This window comes from Cynocephalus volans, chromosome 2 (genome assembly GCF_027409185.1).
Source record: "Cynocephalus volans isolate mCynVol1 chromosome 2, mCynVol1.pri, whole genome shotgun sequence".
Lineage (NCBI taxonomy): Eukaryota > Metazoa > Chordata > Mammalia > Dermoptera > Cynocephalidae > Cynocephalus > Cynocephalus volans.
In genome coordinates, this window is record NC_084461.1 from 81,834,162 (window position 1) to 81,858,119 (window position 23,958).

The 23,958-nt window shown below is 33.4% G+C and overlaps 1 protein-coding gene across 18 annotated transcripts in view; it reads right to left on the reverse strand.

Annotated features, from left to right (window-relative positions):
• MCTP1 (multiple C2 and transmembrane domain containing 1) overlaps positions 1–23,958 on the reverse strand; it is a 536,345-nt gene that overhangs the window by 190,711 nt on the left and 321,676 nt on the right. For 6 of the 18 annotated variants that reach the window (XM_063085526.1, XM_063085525.1, XM_063085530.1 and 3 more), the window contains exons 5-7: positions 20,594–20,705; positions 12,476–12,514; positions 3,987–4,046 (exon numbers count right to left, since the gene is read on the reverse strand). In XM_063085526.1, the coding sequence (XP_062941596.1) occupies positions 3,987–4,046; positions 12,476–12,514; positions 20,594–20,705 (211 nt within the window). The remainder of the gene's footprint in view (positions 1–3,986; positions 4,047–12,475; positions 12,515–20,593; positions 20,706–23,958) is intronic. The other 12 variants (XM_063085528.1, XM_063085542.1, XM_063085535.1 and 9 more) reach the window with 3 other exon arrangements.

Genomic DNA, 23,958 nt, shown 5'->3' on the forward strand with positions numbered 1-23,958 from the left:
CAAGGTGGTGAAGTTGTAGAATCTAGCATATAAATTGAGAACATTTCTATATTCCAGTTCTAGTCAATACAGTTTACTAATTCCATTCTTTGAAAAACCGGATCACTTATATATAATAGGCTGTATTCTATTATTATAGATCCTGATTTAAAAATAGATCAAAATTAAAAAAAATCTATTTAGACTTAACGTATGACTGAGGGAACACTGGTATACCAATCCTCTCCCTGATATGTACAAATAATCCTTGGCTTTTATTATCCTGGATTTTATTATCTGTGTTCAGCCTAATCCTCCCAAATGAGAACCAGACATTGTGAAACTGGAGTGAAAGACGCGGCTTGTGTGTTTGGAGTAAGCCATGTGTGGAGTGAGCTTTTTCCTCTATTTTCAGCACAGGGGTGCGTGTGCTTTTATTTAATCAAATGATCCAGGAGACAGTACAAAGGAGAGATAATGACAGCCTAGAATGACTGTTTTGTGCTGCAAAGACTAGAGTGTGGAGCAATTATTAGCTCAATCCCAGGCACAGCCATGTTCTATCTTTTCCTTTTCCTGCTGAGTTTATTCCAATGAATTGCACCTGGATGATGAAGTCCAACCAGTAGATTTGTTCTGCAGTCCGTCCACCCTCTCAAAGCATCCTCTCAATTGCCTTTACAGAAAACCCTGCCGGTGCTTTGTCCAGCCTAGTTGGAAGTGTCTCATCTAATAATAAAGCTTCAATCCCTTTATTCTCAGAAGATGATTCATTGGCACTATAATCCTTAGAGAAATTCTCCTGGTTTTTATCCTTAAATTTTCTTTGGCATTTCTGTTGCTTCTTGATACAATTTATGGTGCCCGGAAGTTACTTATGTTTACTTTATATGTTTTAACCATCCTCCCTGACTGTGGCCAAGCAAAAGTTCTTAAGTTTTTACTATGTTTGTTCAAAATATATACTGATACAAAATAATCATATATATTACAATCTCATTGGCTTGCTAAAATAATCTACAAATTTCTTTCAAGGGTATGGTAAAGGAATAATAATCCTGGGTTTGACTTAGAGAGACCTTTTTTTTGAGACTTGTAATTAAAATTTATAAATATTTTTTGAGAGTCTTATTCTCATACCTAAAAATGGAAATAATGCCTGAACTTTTCCTGGGTGTATGTCATATACAGTTGAGTTGTTCAGAATGTAAGTGCTTTAGGACAGGATCACATTCTTGTTTTACAAAGTCAATAACTCTTTTCCTTAATCTTCAGTCTTCTTTCAACTGCACTTTCACTTAACCTGACCGTAAAGCAGTGCTCTGATATAACTCTCTATTGTTCTGTATTTTTCTATGTACTCTCCTTTGACCATTATGATCCTTTTCTCCATTTTTATATGAGGTGTCTTGGCATATCACACCCTTTTCCATTTTAAAAATATTAAAACTTCAATTCACTGCAATGTTCATGTAAGATGGTTTGTTCAATTCTGTTAGCAGAGTCTAGATATTTACTCAATGGAGGTAACTAGGAAGAAAATTAAGCATGCTGAATATTTGAAAGAACTACACTAAATTACCACCCTTCAAGAAGTTAAGTCTTTAATAAAATTCTGACTTAGAGTAATCTGATTTGATTTCACATAATTTTTGTTGTTTTCATGAGAAACATGGTAATTGCCATATCCACTACTTAATATTTTGTGTCCGAAGATGTGGTGTTTTGATGAATTGTAAATATTATGCTTTTGAAAAATTAGAATATATCTGTATCACTTCAGTCTTTTCTTTCCATTATTTTTCTTTCAAGAAAAATTAAGATTTAGCAGGTATCACTGATATTCCAGCTGAGCAAGTTCTCACTAGGTTTTTTGCATTTCTGAAAATGTCTGTGAGAAACCTTTCATATATATTTCCTCTTAAAGGTCATCAGAAAACAATATTGCTTGGGTAAAGAGCAAGGGAATTGGTTGTCAGGTGACCTCTGAATGTGACTGTGTGAGATAATAATACTCATCTAAAGTAGACATGGTCACAGGTTTTCTGATTTTGTAAATAGGACATCAGCCAGCAAGGTCAAGACCCTCAAACACAACTATCCATTGGTGGCTTAAAGAGCTGCTGAAGAGAAGGGTCAGACAATGCAAGAGAAATCTGAAAGGGTGTCAATAAAGAAAAATTAAGGAGCAGCTCTATCTATACATGGCATCTCTGTTTATCATCAGCCCAAAGAGGAACTTTACTGCTTTAAGTTCTTCGAAACGTTTATTTCTATGGCATTCAGACAGAGAGAAATATTGGTCCTGATCACAGCATCTGGCTACTTCAGGGCAATGACATCACTTCTCTGGGCCTTAGTTTCCTCATTGGTAAAATAAATGTCTCTTAAAGGTTCTTCCTTTATGACTCAATTTGTTTGTCACTCATTTGTTTTCATATGCCCAGAAAAGAAATTTACGATTGTCCCTTCGATACAAAAAAGCTGTCTTTTAAACTTGTTATTCTAAAATCAGGTGGTTCAAGACACTGAGAAAGGTTATTAAAGAATATTTAAGGATAAATACAATCAAATGGAGAGAGAGTGCTGATAAGCAGAAGACTAATTTGGAAGTAGCAAAGTGGAAAGAGCCACTTGAAAGGGACACCATTGAAAAAGTATTAATTGTGGAGTTGGTCCTGATGGTCAATCTTCATTCACAATGACGAGTCTGCACATTTTCTGCACATAGAGCAAACTCAACACAGAACACCCCCAAATTCTGCTCTCAAAGAAATGTGCCATGTGAAGTCACCATATTTGTGGTCACCATATTTGTGGGTCTTAAAAAAATAGTGAAAAAATTTTAGCAGAAAGCCATTTTCCTTTAAAGGTCATGGAACAATTCAAAAGTAGTCATACTGTGTGCTCGTGGACAATACATGAATATATAAAATGAATTATTCCAGCAAAGATGCAGAATACCTTCAGCAAGGGCAGCCATACAGTAGACTGAAAGGAAATGAGGAGGCTATAATCATTAAAATAAGCTCACAACAATAAAAGGTTGAAGGAAAAAAGCATGTGTGGTGGATTAGTAGATCGATAAGGATCAGTAAGGATCAATAGATGTGGCTTATGCTAGCTCACTGGTCAATACGTGACTTAATCTGGTACCTGCCACTCTATTTAAGAGACACTAGAACAAATCTTAAAATTCTAAAGGAAAAGGGTAATCTTCAATCATGAGCAGTCTTAAAGTCAAGAAAGAAAGATCTCAAAGCCCTAAGAGTGTAGCATTTTCATTGCAATATCTATTGCTACGTAATCATATAGCAAGTGTGAATTTTCAAAGAAAGAGGGACACTCTTAAAGGCAAAGTAGTAAGTGCATTAGTAATAAATCTTGCCGTGCATAATGCAGAAATACAGCAGAGAAAAATGGATGACAGAGCTCATTATGCTTAAATCATCACAGAATACATTAAATTGCAATGGCATTTAAAACAAATTCTCTGTGAAATTTTCATTTTTGCCTTACTTAAGTCAAAAGCAGAGTTGCTGTTTTCTAAATCATAGAATTTTTTTTCAGAGAAAGAGCACTGATTATCTAGTATATATCTAGTCTAAGATCACTGTAATATAAGTACATTTTTCTCAAACAGAAATGGAGCAGAAAATAATCCCATTTTATAAGAGAGGAAAAAAGAGTCTTAATGGGCCTTCTAGAAAGCACCATCATATTCCTGGAAGGTCCCTGGGCCTCTAGCTATTCAGAATTTGGAATAAACTTGGTTCCACAAAGAACCTACTTCAAGAAAATATGTTAAATGCATGAAGTTCTTAATTTTTGCAAATGAAGAAATAAAAATTAGTTACCTAGATGACTTAGAATAAAACTTAACAAAGAAGGCAAATGAATACATCTATTTGAGAACCTATTTTGAAAAGTGATTTCTTAATTAACTTTCAAAGTTACTATCCAGAACCAAAAATCAGGAATATTAACATAAATGATTTAGACATTACCCTCCAAAAGAAAGACTTCACAGAGAAATAAGATCCAACCACTTCATTTTCTGAGAGTTCCTAAAAACAAACAAATATTTAGCTAACTTTTGAGGTGTTTTTGAGAATACTTAGCATTGTAAATCAAAACAAGTAAAATCAAAACAAATAAAATCAAAGCAAATATAAAATCAAAAATTAAATATCTTAAAGATACTTTGGATATTTAGAAACTGTACATTTTCTTCCCTTGAATGAATTAAACATTTTGTCCTATCATCTCTGACATCAGTGGTGGTAGTTTCGAGAAGACTCTTTCTGTCATTTTTTTGAGTTCACTTACCTCTTTATTCTTAATTGTTCCTTAATATATCTCCAAATCTGATGTTTCGTTATAGAAAGTAGAACTGTTTAAGCATATTTTAAGATTTTGAAATAAAGAAGATATGTTTCCTTTAACAAAACAATTGTGTTTACCACAGACCTTAAGAAAATTTTTAAAGAATGACAGAAGAAATCTTATTTATAAACATGTACCTAGTCAAATTTGGTTTAAATCCTTACAAAAAACTTCCTAATTTTATGGTATAAAATAATATAATATAATGTAATGTAATGTAAATGACTTAGTTAACTTGAGCTACCTGAAAATAATTTTTAAAAGAAATGAATACTGGGAAAGATGGTTATTGGGCTAAAAACAAAGCAATAGATTCACGTTGAATATTTTATTAATTAGTCCTCAGATCTTTATAAAGTGAAACCAATTCAACTTTGAAAACTGAATAGTTACCCACTTTTAAATAGAACATTTAAGTTACATGCTTCCTTTAAACTTCAAAGTTTTGTATTCTGTCTCTGGATATCAGTTATAATAAGGTTATGGGAAACTGATGATAGTTATGGGAACGTATCAATCATTACATTGTGATGAAGAGGAAGCAGTTTGCACCTTCCTTGATTATTCCATGATTTTGTGTTAGCAACTAAGATCGTAGTGGTCCAGCACCTCCCATCATGCCTAATGCACGACGGGTGCTTAATAAATATTTATTAATTGACTATTAGTTAGAGTGACATTTGGTTAAGGACACATATCCCAAACATGATACCAAAAATAATATTAGAAAATAATAACGAACTAAAATACTTTAGGGTGCTCAGCAATTTGAATAATTTAAGTTTAGACCTAGAATTCCATCAGAGATTGTCTATGCAAACTACCCGTGCTTTTCACCTGGTATCTATTTCTTAATGAAACCAACTACATTTTCCCAAGTTACTTGCTTATGGTTTGGTCAGGTAGCATGACTAATGTGAGAGGTCATTGGGAAAAGTCTTTCATTTAGGGCATAATTTTATCATCATTATAGAGTTATAATTCATTTACATTTACACCTATGGTTTTCATCTGCCACACTTGACACATTATCATATAAGTTTCTACACAAAAAAAGATCCTAAAACATACACTTATATTTGGACATTGCAGCACAAACCTTAGATGAAATGACTGTAGTCTTCTTTAATGCTATACTATTTTTTAACTTGGAGAACCCTATTTGAGCTTTTAGAAAAAAAATGCATGTCTTTCTTTTCAATTGTCAATTCTCTTTGCTTTGATCTGTAATTAATTTTTAATTAAGCAGAATGTCTAGTCACATGTGGAAAAATTTTTTAAATATCCTATGTTAAAAAAATTACTGTTTGAAGTCTCCTTATGCAAATAATAATTTCTCAGAGCCAATAACACAGCTTATGTCACTAAGGGAGTTTTATTTTAATGCAAAGTGTGTTAAGGCAACTTTAATAGAAATGAAAGCCTGGGCTCTAGACTCAAGATAGTTACAGCAAACATAGACCAGCATTTAACATTTAAAGGGATGAGTAATTCACTTAAAGTTTTAGGTGGTCTGAGGTGACTAATAGTAAAGCTGCACCAACTCTGTACTTTCCAGTCTTCCTCAGATAAATGCAGAGTGTAGAGACCTAATTAAGTGCCTAGTGTGCAAACAGAAAAAGAGATCCATGAATTTTGGGGGTGATATGAGAACGTTAATGATCAAGGTTTAGGATTAAGGTTTCTCTGTTAAAATTTGAGAAACAGAAACATCAGCCACATTTGGATCCACTGAAGTCCCTAGGCTATGCTTCCCAAGCCATGTTTAATTACTTCCGTCATTCATCAACTAAAATTTATATTTCATTTTACAACTCACATTCTCATGTAAATTTAGCCTTTATTTCAAATGAAACAATTTAATTTTCTTGTGGACCCTTGTGCCAGTTATTGCTCGGCATGGATATGAAATTTACAACAAACCAGTGAAGGCCACCTTTTCACAAGAGCTTCTAATGATGGTAACAGTAACAACAAAAATATCAGTAATAAAACACCTGGCATTATGATAATGAGTCCAGTCCTAAACCAAAGTGGTGATTTTATTATGGAGAGCAAGAAAAACAGCAAAACTATTCACAAATTCCAGAGACCTGTCTTAATCACAATTGCAGATATTTAGTTACACTTTAGGCTCCATCAAGACATGAGGCTATGTGAGAGAAAGTGTCATTTTACAAGTGCTAAAATTATGAAGTAAAAGCAAAAGGAAACAGAACAAAAACTAGAGACATCAAATTGATAAAGGAAAGTTACTGAAGTTCTTCTGAATAATGAATTGTTGAATTATTTCTACCAAGGTTTCCAATTTTTTAAAGCAGTAAAGTCTGTTGGTAATATTTGTATCTATTTTTGCCTCCAAAAATTTAATGCACAATCAGAAAATTTCTTCTCAAAGCTAAAAAGTCTAACCATGAATCTAAAAATTGACCAGATTTTTAAAAATCTAGAAAATACATTTTTTCTCAGAGAAATCAAACTGAGACAGTTTATTTTTCCCAACAAATGAATATGATGCTATATATAATAAATCATAGAAATCTTTAAAGACTTTGTCATCAGATGAAACAAGAATTAGCTACTAACTTTTATTAAAAGTGGTATTTTAAAATTAGCCTTAATGTGTACAGGGCTTTAAACATAATACATCTTATTGTTATTCAGCTGTCCAACACTCAAAACATTCACAGTAGGTTCAAAATTTTGCAGCCTGAGATTCAAATGTCAGAGTCACGTCAGCTAGCACTCCTGATTACACAAGCATGTTTTCATAGGAGTACAATTTCCTTTTATCAATACCATTTTGGGCTTTAAAGAGATTTTTAAAAATACATAAATGATTTACATGAACTTTGCTGGTCAGACTGCAATCACTTTTGATCAAAGCCGTGGTTCTTGGATGCTTCCAACCTATCAATAATGGTAACTTATGATACTGACTAAGGCTGTCAAGACTGACATCAACCAGGGCTGTGGAAGCAGAATTCTCACAAATATACAAATTGTTTTCATTGTGAACATTTAGGGTTCTTTAAAACCAACAGATCTCTTCCCGGTTGCACTCAATTTAACATCTATCTATCTATCTATCTATCTATCATTTATCTATCTCTTTAAATTAAAAGGCAATGTAGTCAAGGGTTTGGATCCCCAAACCAGCCAGCTGCCAACCACCCCCGCAACTCAAAAAAAGCAAACAAACAAACAAACAAAAATCAAAAAACGAAATAAAGTCCATGTAATCTGCAAACCAGCCCTTAGTTTCATTATCCTGGTGCCCAGATATATTAGTTCTTCTCCTTTGATTAGCCCAGGAAAGATCTTGATAAACTCATCAGTTCACTTGGTAACACACGCCAGCAATGCAAAGACCAATCAGCGGTACACAATAAACATTATGGACCAGGTCACAGGCATTGTGGAATCCATTCTCTGCTTTAAATTACATTTTGTCCTTTCACTTTGTGCCAGCTCATCCAGATTTGCTCCCAGAAGGACCCACAACATTTAAAAAATTCAACAACAGCAGTCATATAAACGTAATGCTATTGTTACAGCAAATCCCCATAGTTATGAATTACAATACATAAAAATGTATGATATTTTATACCTATGGGGAAATGTTGTCAAAACAGCAAGAAAAAAATCATCTAAATATAAAATTTAATTATAGTTCCATGTATTTTGTGGGATAATCAAATATTTACTGTGATAATTGTGATAATATCTCTGTTTTAAATAAACATACCACAAATTTCAAGAGTTTGGTAACTAGGGTCAAAAACATAGTCATTGCTGTTTGCCATTTGTTCACTGTTGCATTTTGGAATTTCAGAAGTCTTAAATATGAGGTTGACTTTACAGCATTTCCGAATAACACAGATTTGGGAGTACAAACAATAGCAAAGTAAGAATTTTTTAAAAGAATTTTATGTTTCCTTCAAAAACAGGTTAGCATATTATTTTTTCAAAAACATATGCATAATAATAATTAGAAATGAGGAACTAAAGAAAAGCCATTCTGGTAACTCATAATTGAGAAAGTCTATGACCAATAAAGTTTTCAGCTTAAAAAAAATCACCTATTTATTATCAGGATATGAAGTCTTCATAGAAAAGACTTGACTTAAATAATGACTTTTTTTTTTCATTATGTCTGGCTGACTGAGATACTCAAAAATGTGTTAATCTGTTTCTCCACAGTTACTTAAATTAAAGCACTTAGGAATTTTCACTGATGCATTTTTAATGTGTCATCGAAGGTGTCAGGTTTAACCAAGCCCTGCAGACTTACACGGCTGAAAGTGTTCTTTAGTTTAAACTAATGATATCCTTGCCAGAAGTCTTATGAAAAATTGCTGCATTCAACCAATGAATAAAGTGTTTTATAGTTCATTAAAATTACTCTGTGATTATAATAAAGCCTTTATTAAAAGGTGTATTACCAAAAAAAATAGATATAAGCTGTCACGTAAGAGAAAATATGATGAAACATCACAGTAGTCTATATTATATTATTCAAAGGATGAACTTTTCTTAAAGAAAAAACTAAACTGTTATTGTTGAGGCTATGAATTATGATGTGTATATCTTTATATTATCACAATAGTATTGCTCATATAATTGATGTAATTTATTGAAAGCATGTAAGTTTATTATTATCTTACCCTCACCCATTGATAAAATCATTCTTTTAGGATAAAACACACACACACACAATGTAGTGTAAGATCTAACTTCTTATTGTCTGATGGAACCAATAATTTCATTTATTTTTCCCATTTTTGGTTTGACCCTACAAAATTTATTCACAAAATACATAGTCTTCTCTTTTGAGCTCATGAAACTTTCTTAATGAATAATTTAACATTAGAATAAATTACCAGTGATAAGCTTCTTCTAAAGAATAAAATATTGCAATAACTCAAAGCATTATCATTTCTCTCCCCAAATGCATTTTGTCTCATAAGTGGAACTCTTTGACTGGGATGATTTTCTACTTGTCCAAGTTTAGAAAGACATAGATCCCCTTCTTCTTAAAATATCATTCTTCTATAACAGCTGAGTGTGGGGCAGAATTTCAAATGTGCTTGCTGGAAAGTGTGCTTGTGTTATAAAGGATGTTACCATCTCTAGGAGATATTAAGGAATTTATAACTATTTATTGGTTCACATATCATTCCAGTATAGGATATATTTTATACATCCTTGCTTTTCAGAGGTAACTTTGGGTGTATTTTTTTTCCTACTTGTTATTAAGTGATAACACATTTACTCCAAATAATATATAAGTTGGTCCTGAACAACAATTGCATTTTCCTGTCCTTATGCCAGCTGTTCTCTTGATTTTAATAGTAAATACAACACCCTGTTATGTGAGTGCCACATACAAAATTTCCATTGAAACAACCTACTATTGGCAGAAGTGTGGCAACAAATATGCTGAAAAAAATCCCATCACAGAAAGTTGAGATGATGAAAATGATGAGCAGATATTTAAGTAATGGGAAATTCCATTACAGATTCACCTTGTACAGAGGGGAGACATGCATATTAGAAAACAAAAATGTCAATTTAGCTTTTCCCCCTCCGTAGTCATATCACTTTTGAAGGAAACCAAGTAAAAGAAGACAAACTCCATGCTGGAGAAAATCTGTAACAATATTATCTGGCTATCTTGAAGTTTTTGCTACAAAGCTTATAATCCTCAGATTTTATTTTCACCACTGGTACTGAAAGTCAGGCTGCATCCTGAAGCCCTGCCATAAAAATACAGAGACCTCATTCTCATGGGGAAAAAAAAAAAAAAAAAGATTCCAAAGGAGAAAATGATTTGTGTTTATATCATTCACCTTTTTCTTTGATTGCAGTTATACATAAAATATCTGTATTTAAATGTAATGCTAATAAATCACACCTTCTTTCCATGAATAAAAGAGGGAAAAAAATCTTTACTCAGACCAGAATCTTTAAGGGGAAGATTGAAATAATTACAAAAGGGGTACATTTCCACAAAACAGTAACATTGTAAAACTTACAAAACTACACAGTTCAATCACTTAACCCTTAGTCTCCCAAGAAGCACAAATTACTGGAGGAAAGGATTCTCAGGGAGCAGTTTCAACCTGTGTGTGAAGGATGGTGGACCAGGTTATAATTAAAATTGCAAACTCTCCCTGATTTTGAATTTAACACTGTTCTTTTGTAACACTAATATATGTGAATATGGCAAATGTTTTAGGGCAGATAAAAACTGGAAAGAGTTGGCAGATGTTCAATGTGTTATCATAGAAAAAATCAAATGAGTGAACTGATTTGACTCCACTCAGCATTCAATATTCCCGTTAAATTTTACAAAATTGGAAATCTCTTAGGCTAAGGACCCAAAAGCCATATTAACACATGTACTACACATAACCTATCAAGTACTCAAATGAGTGCTGAGTTAGACACAGGAAATCTGCATCTTTAGTGGCAATCTTGAAAAATGTACCAGTTTGAATGTATAAATGGATTATTAATGATAAATAAAAACTAAGAATTTAAAATTTTGTAGGAATTTTAGTGGAGGATGTTTATTATTTATTTTTAATTTTTTTGTAGACCGAAGGAAAATGTGAATTTATTTTATCATTAAAATTAAACTTAAATGCAAATTTAATATATTTTTTAAAAAAGAATATTTCTGTTCTTTTATACTACAATGCAGTGGATCAGTCTCATTAGTTAATACTAAATACTATGGAATATCCTGCTCTAGTGCTACATGTCAAATACATCTGGAAGAGAGAATATTACTACATATTAATGAACTGTTATGTTTGTAACACAAATATATCATAATATAGATAGAGAATGAGGAAAGTCAAATTACATAAATTTAAAAAAAAAATATTTTTAATATATCACTAATTTTAAAGCACAATTACAGAGAAATAAGAGCAATACAAACATGAACGGTGCAAATAATTCTTTAAAACTTCTTGAAACTTTATTTTGATTAGCAAAAAACACCATAAATAGTAACTCAGAAATATTCAACAACCTTTCTTAATAAGTATTTTTCATTTCATTAAAATGATGATTAAAAGTTGATTTTTTTAAAGGGTCCCTGACCTTTTTGTGAGCCAAATTATCTTGTGTTCATTAATGCTATAACAACTGCGGAGAAACTATACAATGAGAAACACTTGTTAAAACAGACTAACCCATTACCATAAATATAAAACGTTTTAACATAAAAGTTTTTTTAAAAATTCACAATAATAAAAATGACAAAATTAAATAAAAAACTTAAGTAATAGCATGATTCGATCAGAATGGAAGAAAAAAGATTGTTATGTTCCAGGGTCTAAAAAAATTAGTCACTATTAAAAAGAAACACTGACTTTTAAAATAGAAAATTGAGCAAACAAGATTTTTGAAAATAAAATTCCCTTGATTTGTTTCATAGCATATTCATACAAAAGCTCAGTTTCATCTTGATATTTATTTGTGTACAAGAGTGGTGCCACCACTGAACAAATTAAAAGCTTAGTTTATATATTACATATTTTACAAGTTATAAGAAGAGCCAGGGCTTAGTAAGTTATAGGAACCATAAGCTCTCACTCCCAAGATCCATTTATTTATTGAAGTGAGAAGAGGCAATGAGGAAAAATTGTTCTCATTGTATACCTCGAAGGTGTAGCGATAGAAGGATTTTTGAGTTTAGAAGACCTCATACTCAATTTCCCGTGAACGAAAAGAAATAAGTTGTGTGGATCTTTCTTCTGTCTGAATTTGTCCCTGCCCTAGCTTCATCATTTTATTCCTGGAGCAAAGTGATTTTCTAGACCCTGTTGTACATATAATAGAAACCAGATGCTGAGAATGATGTTGAAGAGTGACCAGAGATTAGTGAGAGGATGGTTTGGATGCTATTGATCAGCAAGATTTCTATTTATTTAAAAAGCGCCACATGGTTTGCTTAAAGTGTATGGGGAAAAAATAACAATTGAATAGGATGAAATCTCGTGGTATAGTCTGAAGAGGAATGAGAGAGATTTGGGAAAGCAGCTGATAGTTCTTCTCAATAAGGAAAGCTGAAAGATCACATGCTAAGAATTACCTTACTTGATCTTTTCCAACTCTTCCTCATTAGCATTGTCTGTAAATGAAATAAAGCATTTTCATTATATTTTCACTCACGTACAGAAGAGGGCAGCCAATTGTTTTCTCGAAGAAAGGTAACATTTATTAGCCCTTTAGACAGCAAACAGTTTCCAGCAACAACTATACAAGACAAAAATTGTATTTCACACACACAACTAGAAAAACACCTTTAACATTCAAGCAGTCTTTCTGGTGAGTTCACTTGCTTTATTTTGTACAAAGAAATGGGACAGTATATTGTTTTAAAGGATAGAACATTTGGAATACCTTAATTATTGACTGGAAAAAAACACATCGAGTCTCATGATTTGCAATTGTTCCTTTTGGTGGTGGAGGTTAAGGGTGTACATGACTTTACCAGATATATAATAATTTCTCTCTTCAAACATATTAAAAATCTGAGGCTTTGTGTCATCCTAGAATTGTCTCTGCTTCCAGTTAATCTTTTAACTACATTCCAGTTGAGAAAAATGCTGCATATTGAGATGGCTATTTGTGCATTTTTCTGCTAAATGTTCATCTAAAAAATATCCTTTAAACTAGTGTGTTTGTGTCAGAATAAGAAGTACTTACGACCAAAATTTTAATTAAGGTTCTGAAGATTTATAACGAGTGCCCAAGATCATTGATTTCTTGCATAAAGTAAATCATAAAAGCCCAAAGATTTTTTATTTTCTCTCCTCACTTAAAAATTTCAAAATAAACACTGAACACTGAGGTATGAACTGTCCTGATTAGCCTCTCTACTCTGTTTTAGCTTTACTATTATCTTTATGGCACATGAAATGGAGACTAGGAAATATTCGGAATAATGAATATAGCTAACACTTGTAGAAATGCTTGTCAAATTTGTATTTCAAGGAAGTGCACTGGTGACTTTAAGAACTGGATCTCCTTCAGCAGAATTCACTTTAAAGAAGGACCATTTCAGAAACCATTCATGAATTACAAAAATACAAAAAATTTTTTTAATATAAGGCTAAGGCAACCTTTGACCTAAGCCAAGAGAATGGAATGATGTGAGGCTCTAAGGTAGGAAATAAGAAAATCATAAAATTGTCAAAGGTAATCATCAAAGGTATATTCCTCCTTTCTGTAGATTCTGGTTTTATAAAGAAATTTCTCTCTCTGTACATGCTGTGTTAAATATTAAGCAAAACACAGAAGAGTAACAGATTTCCTAAGTTTCCCCCTGCCCCCAACTTGTTATTTTTCAAACAGAGCCAGGAAACTACCACTTCTTCCATCATCACCAAAAGGCAATTGGAAATCGAATACTTTATTGGTGTGCCTTCTTCACAAACACTGCCCTTCCAAGGGTCAGATAATAGGTATTCAACTTTCTCAGAAAGCAGAGCTTCAATGGACAAAGAATGGTAATTCCTAGAGACAATATTCTGAGTCAAATCAAGTCAGAACAATTAAGATCAATAAAAAAGCAAAATCTCTTAACTCATGGTCATTTATCATCATCATCTAGCATCTAAGAATCTTATAATATAAAATTCTATTCTATAAGAAATGTTCTGCTATGAAAAGGGGGCTTTGAACATGAGGAAGAGTGGATTCTCATGGCAACACTAGTCAATAGTACAAGGATTCAATACTACTGGTCAACGTCGCTTCCCCTCACTCAGAAGCACTGCGTATAATTAACCCTTTATATAGGTAACACAAAATATAGGGCTGCTATTTTTCCTGTCTCTCAAAATTGGCTTTATAAACAGGCTGCATGGTCTTATTTTTCAGACTGGGAAACTGATACAAAACAAAAAATTAGTGATTTCCCTAAGTATAAATATGAAAGGTTTGGCAGTTATGAGGACCAATTCATTATTTTTCTGATTCAGTCTCTAAAGTTCTATTATTAGATCTAATGACTCTCAAAAGGGCCCTAGATTTTATTACAAAATTTCTGCCTCTTGAGCCAAACCTACTAGCTAAGTAATGGGTTTAAGTTACCCACTTCCAAGTCTTTTTTTCTTTTAGGTAGCTGGGTTAAGGGAGACTCACCAAAACTGAAAACAGTAGAAAAGTTAAAAAGAAAATAAATTTAATAGACATACTATTAATACTGCTATCTTTTCTAACTAAGAGACATGTTAAATAAGAAAGATTGTTTGGGGAATGTTAATGATAGGAGATGAAGCAAATTCTAGAAAAATATGATTTATTTTTGGTCTATAATCTTCAATTCAATAAAATAAGATTTATTTTTGCTCTTCAGCTGAGAAACATATGAATTCGTTTTTGAAAGTGTAAGTATCTAACATTACTATAGTATAATTCGAATTCTTCATTAACAGCCCAATAAAAGAAATAAGTAGTATAAAAATATGGCCTGTTATAGAGCTGCAGAAGTGATTGGTTTTAAAAGATTCCACAATCTTAATCCACTTTTTTACTTTCATCTTTCATTGTAGTGATTTTTTAAGGCAATTATATAGCTACTGTATAAACAAAAAAATCACAAAACAGATATTATAGTATATACATTTTATAAAACATATTCTACTTTTTGTAGGTAGATATTTCCTCAAATGTTGGCTGTATAATAATTCTGAAAAATATCAAAATTAAACCAAGATAAAAAATATTTTTTTTAATTCCTTAATGGCCAATTAGAGTCAATTCATATGTTTCTTTGAATTTTCTATTTTTTAGCCTTAGCCAAGCAATTTGTAGATCTAGGTTATCTAAGAGAGTGTGTAACACAAATTAACTCACTTTTATTTCACAAATTCTCCAATGAAGAAATCTGTGGATTGAACTCTGCTAGAAAAAGAGCCAGAAAGAACTCAAACACACTATCAGGCAAAAATACCATACACAGGACACACATTATGCACTATAGACTTTTGCAGATTCAAAAACAGGACATGCAATTAAAACAGAAATGATAGTTGTGCCATGCAACTCATCCGCATGCCCCCCATGATGGTTTTGGTTTCTTGTACACTCAATGCTGGAAAATTGAAAAAAAACATACATCCATTCACATCTGGGATTTTTTTAAAGACTACATTATGAACTAAATGGAGAGGATTTTAAGATAGGCAACTATGAAATACATTTACTATTACTTATACTACACTTCCTAAATTGCTGTAATTAGACGTTGCATGTTTTAGAGGCTGTAGTATATTCTGTAGGCTGATAGGTTTTTCAGTTCACTCTTCAGTTTTCCTGATTTCCAGAACTGGCAATCCACCCAAGGAGAAATCATCCCAACTGCATTATTCATGCAGTGTATTACCAGTATTAACAGTGAACGAAAAACTCATAAGATAACTGATTTAGAAAACTTAGCACTTTGTAATGCTACGTACTCATTTCTTCCTACATTTTTATAGCATTTTCTTAACATTAATGTTCTATTTTCTATTTGATTGTTAGAATTTATCTGTTAAAGGCTCTTGAAACTCATCTCTTTCATTCTCCATTTTAACACATATAAGATATTTAGCAAAGTTTTATAAACACAGGCATAAGAACAAATAAGTAGTTTTTGAACTAAAGTCTTCAGGCCCAAAAGCTTAAAATAAATTATTTCCAAGCTAGTAGTCAAAGAGAAAAAACTCTTCTTATAATTTTGCTGTGTGAGGGCCAAATGCAAAATCACCCTCTATTCCTTCCCTATACAGCATCCTGAATATTAAATGGCACTGTGAAGCATTCAGTAACTGATTTCTGAATCAGTTGCTGCATTCTTTGTTTGAATTTCTCTAAATAAGATTTGTTCCCGGATGATTTGTGAAAGTTCAGCATGCCATTTTCCCTGCAGCAGTATGTTATGTAGTTTAGGCAAATGAATATTCAATTTAAACATACATTGGGTCTCTGATTTTTTTAACTAAGAAACTTCAAATGTAGCCTGGAGAAACACATTTAGCTAATACTCGCCACATTACTAAATGAAGAAAATACAGTGACATGTTTATAATTCATTGTCATCATTAGAAATCCTTAAGAAGAGCAATATAGGTTGATTTTAAGCAGATTATCATTAATATACAAATATTAAGAACTTACGAAAGAAAACAAAATCATTATTTAATCATAAGTTAATATTGTTTGTAACAACCTCAAGGATTTGAATATGGAAGGAAGAAAGAAAAAACTTGAAATATCTTCTCCTGGTCCTTTGAAATATCTCTTCAAATCCATGTAGAGATACATCTACAACTCATTGGACAACCACTAGGTACAGAAGGCTGGACTAGGTTTTGAGAGAAGTCATCATGGAAAGGTGTGTGTGTGTGTGTGTGTGTGTGTGTGTGTGTGTGTGTGTGTGTGTGTGTGTGTGTGTGTGTGTGTGTGTGTGTATCCCTGTAGAAGTGATAGGTTAGGTGAAGTACAGGCATATTTTAGGTAGGACAAGTGACATTGACATTGACGAAAGCTTGGACTTGAGAGAAGGTGAAGTATGGAGGAGTTTGTATGGCTGGGACAGAAGTTACAAGTGAGGAGATATATGTTGCTTGTTGGAGATCCCTGATGCACCTCATCATGAGTTTACATTTAATTAGAGAAATAGCCACAGATCACTGAATACTTAGAAGAAGAATGAGGGAGTTAGAACAATGCTCAGTAGATGACCAATAACTGTTTTTGTCTTTTTAAAAAATAGATACCTACAAATGATCCTTGTACAGAGTTCAAAAACTAAACTAGTGTTGATAAGCCTAAAACTAGTTTTTGAGAACTTAATAAAATAGTCATATAACTGCTAAATAGGACAAACAGGAAAAAGAAAAAATGTGAATTTCTATGTATTTGTTGGGAATTATCATAATGTAAAAAAAAAAGCACTTGCTTAAAAATCCAGATTCAAATCTAGGACATCAGAATAGCTAGGATACTGGATCCCGGTAGAATTTCCTTTTGGAGGTCATTTATCCTTCCTCCCCTCTCCCCTGACCCAGCTTGCTCCTCTAGAACCAAGCCCATGTCTTGGCTATTAATCACAAGGATAAACCAGGATAGCCACACTGGTCACCCTTCTCTCTGCCTTCTCACGTGTGGCTGAGGTCAGGACTGGAAGAACAAATATGTTTACCAGCCCGAGGCTGGCTCTGGTGCAGACTGCAACCACTGTGCCTTTTCTGAGCCCTGGATAAGCTATGTGCTCCTGTGATGAAGAAGAACTTAGCCAAGGGAGAGTCAACAATGGAATGGAAGGGAAGAAGACTTCATTTCCCAGTTCACACAGCAGAATAAATCCAGTGTTCTTTGGGACTCTGAAAGGGGAGGGCACGAAGTAAGGCAGTGAGTGAAAAAGATACTTGGCTGTAAAGGATTTCTTCCGACAAGTCTGGGGTAGTCAAAGGGATTTGTATCAAGAAAAGGGCCTGAGGATTTCAGGAGGAACTCTTTGTGTTAAGGGTGAATGTGGCTGGAGAAAGATAACGAAGACAAAGGAAAAGGAAGAAAAAAAGAAGATAAATAAACCAGATTTTTCATCTATAACTGTTTCATGTAACCCACCTGTTTTCTTCCCTATTCATGTTTGATAACTTACTGATGATCAGCTCCCAGGTACTGTAATATTTTCAATGACTTTTTCTAACTAGAAAGACATTATGCCTAAAAGATAAGTTTGAGCAGCCATAGAGATTGAAGAATTTTTCAAAGATTGTTAAGGAAAAATTAATATTGGGAACTACTTTGCCTGTGCTGACATATATGTCTGTGTTTAGAACAACTCCACAGCTTCATCATGAGGTCTTTTGATAACTACTGTTATCCTTCAAACCCACAGTTTGATGTTAGAGTATTTAAGAAGATCCCTTTAATCTAAAAATTCAGCAGGCAAATTATACAAGTAACTACAACAGCTGCTATATCATTCCAATCTCCAGTAAGATTGCAAGTTTGGATGGCCTGGGAATTCCCAGGACCTCAAGTACTTAGATATTTTTATTAATGAAGAGCTGTCCTTCATTGAAATAACAAAGAACCCCTATGTAAGAATATTCTACCACCAAGTTTTGTCGATTTTACCTCCTACAGGTAAACCTGCTGATTTCCCTCCATCTCTACCACTGACAGTCGAATCCAAACCTCCATCATTTCTCACCCGGATTTTTGCAGTAATCTAGTTGGTCTCCAAGCATCCATTCTTACCCTTTCAATCTGTTTTCTACAAGGCAGCTACAGAAAAAATTTCAAACAGCAAATATGATTATGTCATTTCCTATCTCCCTTTCAATGGCTCCCTGTTGCTCTTTGGGAAAGGACCAAAAACATTAACACAGCCAGCAAGTCCTCCACAGTCTGGGCATCTCCTGTACATGCCAATGTCATCACGTACCAAGATCACCCACACCCACTTTGAGTTTGCCTTCTCTAAGCTCCACTACTTTTCAATTCTTGGAAAGCGGCATGGTTTTTCTAGCCGCAGGACCTTTGCATGTGCTGTTCCCTTTGCTTGAAATACTATCTCTCTTCCTGCTTTTTGCCTTATTAACTCCTATCCACACTTCACACCTCAGCTCCCATTTGACTTCCTTATAGAATCCCTGTCCCCCTGACTAGAACGAGTGTTCCTATGTTTGCTCTTTCAGCAACATGTGCCTTTCTTTCAAGGCACTTAAAACAGTTATTTTATATCTCTGTCAATGATTATTTGATTCCTGAGGTCTTCACTGGATCTAAGTTCTATTGCATCCTAAGTGTCCAGTATAGTAACTGGCTTACAGTAGGTTCTTGTTGAATACCAGGATTATTTGAAAGAAGCACAAAATGAACATTTATAATGTATTTCCATGTGTGGACTAGCCAGCTAGGATATACTTCTTGGCTTGTGCTGGATAAAATAACGTCTTCTGAATTAGTGGCTTCTAAAATGATGGACTTCCATTTCTAAATGTTCTTTGTAAAAAAATTTTCACCACACACCTTTCTATCTGCACAAAGGTGCATCTGCACACTATAATTTCACCATCTTAAGTTCTCACAGGTATTGTTTGGTAACACCTGTTGGAAAAGAGAAATTTTCTCCTCGGTGAATTAAGTATAGATTCTTAACCCTACTTAGCAAATATTATATATGAATTTGTGTGCTCATTATTTAATTTTTAAAAAGAATGGAGAGAAATACTTCTTCAAAGGTGGATTTTTCAATGAATTAGAATACTTCCAAATTTGAAATTGGATTTCATTATTTCTACCTATAATCTAGGGAAAAATGTCAATAATGCTTTTTCAGCAGATAATATATCCCAAGTTCAATCATGCATTCTTTTAACAGCAAAACCCACATTGTTGAAATACAGCACTTGAACTCGCCTAAACAAATTATGTTTACTACTACAATGTGTTACAATCAGAGCTAGTTAGAGTAGTTCCCATGTACATGAAAGCACATTCAGTTTAATAAACAATCTCTGGTAAATTGTGGCAGAATGTGCACTGGCAAGCACACTGATGTGGGTCAAACCTGATATTTTTTAACGTCACTTCAAGAGTGTGGGAGTAATTGGCTCCTCTGCATCCTTTGTCACTTCTCCTAGCAGCATGGTGTACAAGGAAGTACAGACAGCTAGCACTGAAAAATGAGTAATACCGATACAGAAGCCCATCAAGAAGATGAAAAATACTCACTCATCATTCAGTAAACAAATACCAGAGAGCAGAAACTCTGTTATAATTTCACCTCATTTTCTTTGTGATGGTACATATGACAATACAGCCAAAATAGTAGAGTCTGGATACCTCAAAGTGGAATTCCAAATATTCAATTCACTAATAAACATATTCCCTGAATGAATACTAATATTTGCCTACAATATAACATGTCTGAAGTTGAGAAATAAAATTATAATAGAAGATACAAATCTATTCCATATTTACAACAAGAGGTTCTGATCTGGAGTGTGGAAGAGGAAATTTGAGTTGAAAAGATATAATAAGCATGGACGAGCGATACCCAGGATACTCACAGAAACAAAGAACAGGCCAGATTTTCATACGCCGCTTCTCTTTATTATTACTGCTGGGTCCAAAGAAGGCTCACAACAATCAGACAAGTGAGAACAAGAAAGAGCTCCTGCTAGGCTGGGGGGCGACTTACCACATCCCTGGGTTCTCCTTCTTTAGGGGTAAGAACGACTGAGAGCAAAATGATCCCAAGATCATGGTCAGGATAATGGGGGTCTTTCAGAGTTAGGGTCACATCTGTGGGCCTGTGATATAAAATATTAAAAATTTTGAACAGTCATTAAACGAATAAGCCAAAAGCATATTTTCATCAATAATTTATTATTTTAAGAGGAAAAGCAATTTTGTCTTCCTTTGCTTTCTTAGTATAATTTTTGTTATTATCAAAATATCATTAATATACAAAGTTGGCCAATAAAATATCGGCCGATGGGTATATGTGAATTCACTGGATGGATTTCTGCCATTCTTGGGGTTCTAGAAAGTTGCTGAAAAGTCCAAGAAACCGCAACACTATTGAGAAACCTGTAAGCCCCTTCTCTGTCACCTCTACATCCAGAGAAAGCAGTACCAGCTATTTTCTATAAATTTGAGTCCAGCAACTAAACAAGGGTCATTTTTTGACCACTATTTTCCTTTTAGTTTTTTAGGATTTTTTTAAAGCAGGGGTATGATTTAAAGTAAAAAGGTGAGTGGGAGAAGAGGAAAATATAAAATAAAACTTGCCTGATGTACATTATAGACATACTTTAAAAATGATGCATAATTATTTAAAAGAACATCCAATATTTAAGATAATGCTTCTTCTTTTTTTGGATGTTTAAATGTATGCCTAGACATTGTTTAGATTTTGAAAGACAAGGAAATAAATATTTATAACAGTTGGGTAATATAGGCTTTGGAATGAGATAAACATCTCTGAGGAAGAGATTATACATAAGTCAATAATACCCACAATCACTGTTAGAAAATAATGCAATATACACATTCAACTGACAGTGTATAAGTAGCATCTTGCTTGCATGTTTCAATCAATGTTGAACAAATAGGGTTACTGCCCACCATAAGCCTAATAATCTGTGGAATATCCAGCCCCAAACAAAAGAATCTTGACATATTGGCAAATTAAGAATGTTCCCTTGTTTGTTCAGTAGTTCACTCATTTATTTCATTTACAAAATGTGTATTAAACACATATTAAATGCCATACACTGTGCTAAGTTCTGAGTAAAAATCAGAGGTCAAGACGAAGATAAGATCCTCGTCTTCGTGGAACTTGACTTTTAGTACACGTTACAGTTAAATTCCAGAATTGGGATGGGTTTGGGGGTTGGGGGGGATCTGGTCTGAATGAAAATTTTTAATACTGGCTGAACATCAGAATCAACTGGGAAGCTTTTAAAAAATGCATATTCCTGAACTCTACACCTATGACTTTTGTAGATCAGGGTGGGTTCAAGAAGTCTGTGTATTTGTAAATCTCCCCAAATGATTTTCTCGTACAACCAGGATTGAAAACCACAGGTCCATTTTAACGCTAAGATTTTCTGGTTTTATGATTCTAGGAAACCTTTCACATGAGGTTTAATTAACAAGTCAAGAAATGATGTTATGAAAAATATGAACAATTTTCTGGTGTTAAGGGTTTTAACTGAACCACAAGTAACCAGTTAGACTGATAACACATATAAATTGAAAGAGTTATAATGTAAATTGCTCCAATATTAATTTAGTTACAACTAATCATTATGATCTGATAGAAACAATTTGTTCCTTTTATTTTAACAAATACATGTTAGGTGTTACAGTGTATGAGTGTGTGCACATATATAATATGTACATATATGGAGTTACAATTTAATTTGGTTCATTTTTCTATAACAATTACATATAAAAAATTTAAAAACTTCATTAAATTGGTATAATGATAACATGGTTAAGATTTAAGAACATTTGCAATTGCTTTGTGATGCTTATCTATTTTCTTTAAAAGAAATAATTAATGCATTATATAGTGGCATAAGTATTCATATAGCTACTATTATTATTCACTTTTTTCTACACCCAGAGACTGATTTATACATAGAATAAAATCGCATACACAAATATGTGATTTTTAAAAAGTAGAAACTTGATGTTTACATGGTTTTGAGGGTAGGGAATGGTTAAATACACAAAATTTGTAATTGACAACATACACAATAAATACTTGCATATAATCTCTTTTAATTTTCTCAATTATCCCATATAATTTCATTTCAAATTATTTTTCACCAATGATTTATCTTTAATAGAAAATGAGAGAAATTTATACGTTGGTATTAAGTCCAGTAATTTGCATATCCTGATGCAGAGATCTACAGAGAAAACATCTGTGGCCTTTACAAAAGAACAGCATGGTCTACTCTAATTTGAGCTCAGTCTTCATGATAACGGACTACACATAACACCATTTAGGATGCCTCCTTCAGTTGCAGGGAGGTGTGAGCCTGTGTTAGGCTTCAGTTGGAATGGAGGATGTGTAGAAAAGGCTGCTCTTTTGGCCAGTTTGAGGCAAAAATGACCATTGGAAGACCAATAAACTGCCACTGTCTCAAACTTAGCTGATTGTAACACATATAGGGGTTTTACTATTTGTATTTCTCTATTCACCTACATTTACAGAAATATAAAGTAGTGATCTGGCCCATTACTCTGTTTTCCTGCTCTTTACTATTCCTGCCACGTGATGTAACATGATCATCAAAACAGACAGGAATTCCTTCTCTTTAAAACTATCAAAGATTTCACAGCTTCCTTTGTGATCCATCCCAGCCCTGCTTCACCTTTTTTAACCTATTTTTTTCCTTCTGTAGTACTAATCGATTCTTAGTTCATATATTGAAGTGCATTTTGAAAAATATAAGCCCTTTATTAGGTGAAGGGAAGAATTAATATTAGTAATAATAATAATGCAACTTTGCAAGTAGTTACACAATGTAAAAATGTACAGTGAGCAAACACCACCAATCTGACTCCCCTTTAGGAGCATTCCTTGGTAACCCAGTGATGGTGAACTGGCCATGGCAAGATCAGATTCTGCCTTGGCTCTAGCGATAAGAGTTGCTGTTTTTGAGCAAAGTGCACATGTTTTATTTCCTATAAGGTAGCTGATTCTTAAATTAATAATTATGATTAACCTGTATAATCTTCTTCATGCCCAATTACAACCATATAAGTGATGTGAGAGCAAAGGAATGTGTCTTTTATCTCTACAATTCCTGGTGCTTATCACAGTGTTGAAGGACAGAATTTTTCTCTAGAATAGTTATTGTTGAATGAGATAGTTAGGGAAGATGCCATTATTCCATTGGGTAGTGAGAAAGATGGATTTGAGAAAGGTTGGCTAGCGTGAAGGCTCACAGCTATAAGTGACAGAAGAACAGCTAGAACCCAGATCAAGGGGCTAGCCAGTTAACTCAATTGGTTAGAGTGCAGCCTTGTAATGCCAGGGTTAAG